Source organism: Cystoisospora suis (genome assembly GCF_002600585.1).
Source record: "Cystoisospora suis strain Wien I chromosome Unknown contig_10531, whole genome shotgun sequence".
Classification (NCBI taxonomy): domain Eukaryota; phylum Apicomplexa; class Conoidasida; order Eucoccidiorida; family Sarcocystidae; genus Cystoisospora; species Cystoisospora suis.
This window is the reverse complement of record NW_027163303.1, coordinates 1-4,358: the sequence shown is the minus strand read 5'-3', so window position 1 is coordinate 4,358 and position 4,358 is coordinate 1. Positions and strand designations below refer to the sequence as shown.

The window sequence follows — 4,358 nt, the reverse complement described above, 5'->3', positions numbered from 1 at the left end:
TTATCTATTAACCAATCTGTCTAGGCTAAATGTATCTTTCTTTTCATCTGCAGTTTTCCTTCGTTCCTTTTTCTTCCTCTTGTTCTTTTCTTTCTTTTCGTCAGATTCCGAAGATTCTTTTCTAGATGACCGTGAGAGTGTCGAAGAAGAAGAAGTGGATCCTGCAACTGAGCTGGAGACACGCGCTGTCTATACACTCCGTCTTGAGAGAGAGAGAGAAACTCTTCTCTTTACACAGTCTCCCTCCACATCACTCGATCGCGGCTCTTTCCTTGTACGTCTAGACTTCGACATGAGGGTCTTATTCTCCACTCTAGACCACTTACCCCCACAGATATAATTTCTTTCTCTTCTTCTTTCTCACTCTTTCTTTCTTCCTCTCGCTCATGAGAAGGATGGAAGAAGAAGATGAAGAGCTCAGCGTAGACACCCGTCACCTTTTGAGTCAGTCATACACATCTATATGTGTAGATAAGGCTATAGGTAGAGAGAAACAAGATGAGAGAGAGAGAGATTGTTTCGTAGACCAGACAAAGAAGGAGGGAAGAAGCATGTACAAAGCGAAAGCCTATTCATTCTCTTTCTTCCTCTCTGGATATCCATCCTATGTATATACACTTCAGACACACGCATCCACCTATCTGCACATGTATTCTCCTCTATCTATATCTATATCTGTCTATGTGTCTTGTACTCCTTGTATGTGTATATACACTACCCGTGTATTCTTAGATCGAGGAGCGAAGTCCTTAACAACTGTACATAGATATCTATCTATAGATCTCTCTATGTATGTCCATGTATCTGTATACCTGTATAGGTCTAAAGATGAAAGTTGCTCTTATGTACATCGTGTGTGATCCTTCCTTCATTCCGTGCAATGAGAAGCCATACCTTTCGATCTCTTTCTCTTTTCAAGCATGTCTAGATACAGACACGGACATCCCTCGGTAGATAGAGGTAGGGGGGGGGAAAATGTATAGCTAGATCGTGCAAGAAGGAGAAGAAGAAGAATAGCTCCAGCAGCAGCAGCAGGTGCTCCTATGGCCTCTTCTCTTCTTTTCCCCATTCTCACACACGTAGGCAGCACGCACGCAGACACACATAAAACACCACAGACACCCCGCAGGCAAACCCCCCCATATCTATATCTATTTATATCTCCTTTAAATTCCTATAGATGTCTGTAGATCGATGTATATATATATATATATATATGTACACCTGCTAGACCTGGACTTATATATATATATATATATATTTATACATTGATACCTACACGTGTACCTATGTGTATGTCTGTGTAGAGTGGTATGTATGTATATCAGAGCAAGTATGTGTATATGTATGTATGTATGTGTATACATATGTCTCTCTCTCTTTCTCTCCGCTGCTGTCTTGACTCTTCTGTCCCGGTGACTGCTCTATATGTGGATCTGGCGAAGAAAGCGAAAGACTTGCAAGAAGAGGAAAAAGGTTTGCTCCGTCTCCTCCTGGTGTATGTACACCTGAAGAGAGTTGGTTCCTTTCTGAAAGTCGATGTAGAGCTGTTTCAGAATTAAAGAGCCTTCTTTCTTTTCTTCTTTTTCTTTCTTCTTGTGTTTCCTCTTTGTCTGCTAAGGAAGGTTCGTTAACGTATAGAAGAGCTTTCGAGAGATACGTTGAATATTTAGCCCTCTGTCTTCTCTCTCCTAATCTCTCCTATCCTTTTCCGTCAACGTTATCACCCTCCTCGCGTCTCTCTTCTTCTTCATCCTCTTCTTCTTCTCTTCCTTGTACGTTCTTCTTCTTCGTCCTATCTCTTTCTCTCTCGGTCTTTCTCGGTTTCTCTCGCTCATCGCTTTCTCTCTGTTCATCTGTCGAAAGCAGTCGACAGCGAAAGAAGAAGAAGAACCGCAGCTAGACACATGATTTAGACATGTGCCTATTTATAGACATATGAATATATATATATATATATATTGCATGCATGCATGTAGATGTAGATAAATACATATATATATATACATATATATGTATACGTATATATATATATGGGGGTTAGGGTAACCCTAGACCCTCCATATTTACACAGTCGTGTAAGAAAGGCACTCCATACACATACATGAATATATAATGTATATTTATCTACATCTACGTATGTATGTCTGTGGATATGTGGATGCGTTTGAGAAGGAAGAAAGTAGAACTCGAGCTAGGTAGCTAGCTAGCTAGCTAGAGTGGCTGAATGAATGAAGAGATAGCTGCTTTCTGTGACGAAGAGACAGAAGAGCAGAAACATTCTTTTTCCCTTCTTTCTTTTGTCATTTCTTTTCTTTACCTTCTTCTTCATCTGATAGTGTCTTTATCGTGTCCCTCGTCTTCACATATAAAGATGAGTCTTCAAACATCTCATAGTTAGCTACATAGACATCGATAGAGTAGACGTCTTTATCACTATTCAGAATAGCCTTGTTCTTTTTCTTCTTCTCTTCTTTTCTTTCTCACTCTTTCTTTCAGAGTGGTATGGTAAAGACAAGCAAGCATAACCCTAGACAGGAGGTAGCTAGCTAGGACACATACCTCCCCACCAGACTTCCTGTGCTTCTTCACTCTCGGGCTCCAGCACTCAGTTAATCTAGCTAGCTGGCTAGTTAGTTAGTTTAGATCTCATGAGAAGATAAAGATGAAGAAGAAGAAAAGGAGATAAAGTTGTAATAGGAGTAAGTATGGTAGTCATAATAGTCATAGTCTTAGGAGTCCTTGTTTGTATGTCATTAGCACTGGTAGTGCTGCCGCTTCTAGTCGTTACGGCAGGGGTGCTACGACGACTCTCTGCTTTCTTCTTCTTCTTCATCTGAAAGAAAGATAAGAATGAAAAGAAGAAGAAGAAGGAGAAGGAGGAGAGAGAAATGTTTCAAAGATATATATGTATATATATATATGTACACATGTATATGTAGGGTGTGTGTATGTATGAGTATGTATGGGTATGTACGAGGATGTAGTGCGTGCGAGTGATGAATGAGACGAAGACTGACTGAGATTTCTTGCTCCTCTTATCTCATCCTCTTCTTCTCTTTCTTTTCTCCTTTCTGTCGCTTTCTAAACAACTCTTTACTCTCTCTCTCTCTCTCGATATATGTGTGTATGTCTGTGCATGAATAGCTACTGGCGAGGCTTCACCCCTCCCTACTGCTCGGGCTGTGGAGGATGATCGCCTTCTTCTTCCTCCCGCCTCGTTCTATCTCCCGGTAAGTTAGTTAGGAAGGAGATCTACACTTTCTCGACTTTTCTTTCATCTGTCATGTTCCCCTATGAGGAAGATCTTTCTTCTTTCTCTCCTCTCCAAAGGCACCTGCCCGTCTTTACTTTCTTTCACGAAGGCGTCAGAACGGAGAAGAACATAAACACGTAGAAGTACGAGTAGAAGGAGAAGAAGAAGGTGTAGAGATAGATAGGTAGATAGATAGGTAGATTCATCCCTATAGAGAGAGTAGATAGATGTATGTATCTCCATATGTATGGCTTCTTCAAGAAGTGTGTTGTGCTTGTAAGAATGAAGAGAGAAAGAGAGATGAGTTAGCTAGGTGTTCCTTTCTCTCTTGCTTCATCTCTTCTCTCGCTTTCTTTCTCTGTGTATTCTTGAAAGCGTCACAAAAAGCCTCTCTTCTTCTTCTTCCTCCTCATTCTCACACGGTTGTTTCTCTCCCCCCTTTTTTTGCTTCTTCTTCTTCTTCTCCCCCCCCAGTGAATGGCAGTGAGTCAGGGGGATGATCTATCATCCCTCTTTCTTTCTTTCTTTCTCGTTCTTTCTTTCTTTCTCATTCTGTCTGTCTATCTTTCTTTCTTTCATTGTTGTCCGTCGTGTCACGACGCAGGCCGTGAGGAAGATCGAAAATTTAACCTTCGGCATGCGAGCATCGGTAAGTAAGCACAAGAAGTCTCGACCTCCTCCTTCTTCATTTTGACCACCACCATGTAGATAAATCGGCTTATATACGAGAAATAGGGGCATAGTCATGAAAAGAAGAAGAATAGGGGAGGGGTGGGGGGGTTTGAATTCCCTTATTCTCTTCTCTAACGTCTCTTTCTATCAACCGGAATGGTCTACTCCATAGCGCTTTACGCTACTTCTCTTTTCTTTCTTTGTATGGGTAGGAAGTCTTTTAGATGCTTGATCGGTCTAAGATTTAGATCGAGACCTCGGACAGGTTGAAAATTCTTTCTTTCTTTCTTTCTCTTTCTTTCTCTTCTTTGATCTCTGAGAGCGTAGAATGCAGAGAAAGCGGCGGTGTTTGATATGTATCTTCGCGGGTTTGATAGAAAGGATGTGCTTCTTCATTGTCTTGTCTATACACATGAAGGCACATCCATAG

General features: G+C 41.1%; 1 protein-coding gene across 1 annotated transcript; it reads left to right on the top strand.

The window, feature by feature from the left end:
- Positions 1 to 104: 104 nt before the first annotated feature.
- On the top strand, positions 105 to 3,903 carry CSUI_011274 (uncharacterized protein; the record flags this gene model as incomplete). The annotated part of the gene is made up of 4 exons (XM_068071375.1): positions 105 to 274; positions 1,622 to 1,775; positions 3,148 to 3,233; positions 3,861 to 3,903. Coding segments are annotated over 4 exons (450 nt in total), but the record flags the coding sequence as incomplete, so codon positions are not given.
- Positions 3,904 to 4,358: the final 455 nt, after the last annotated feature.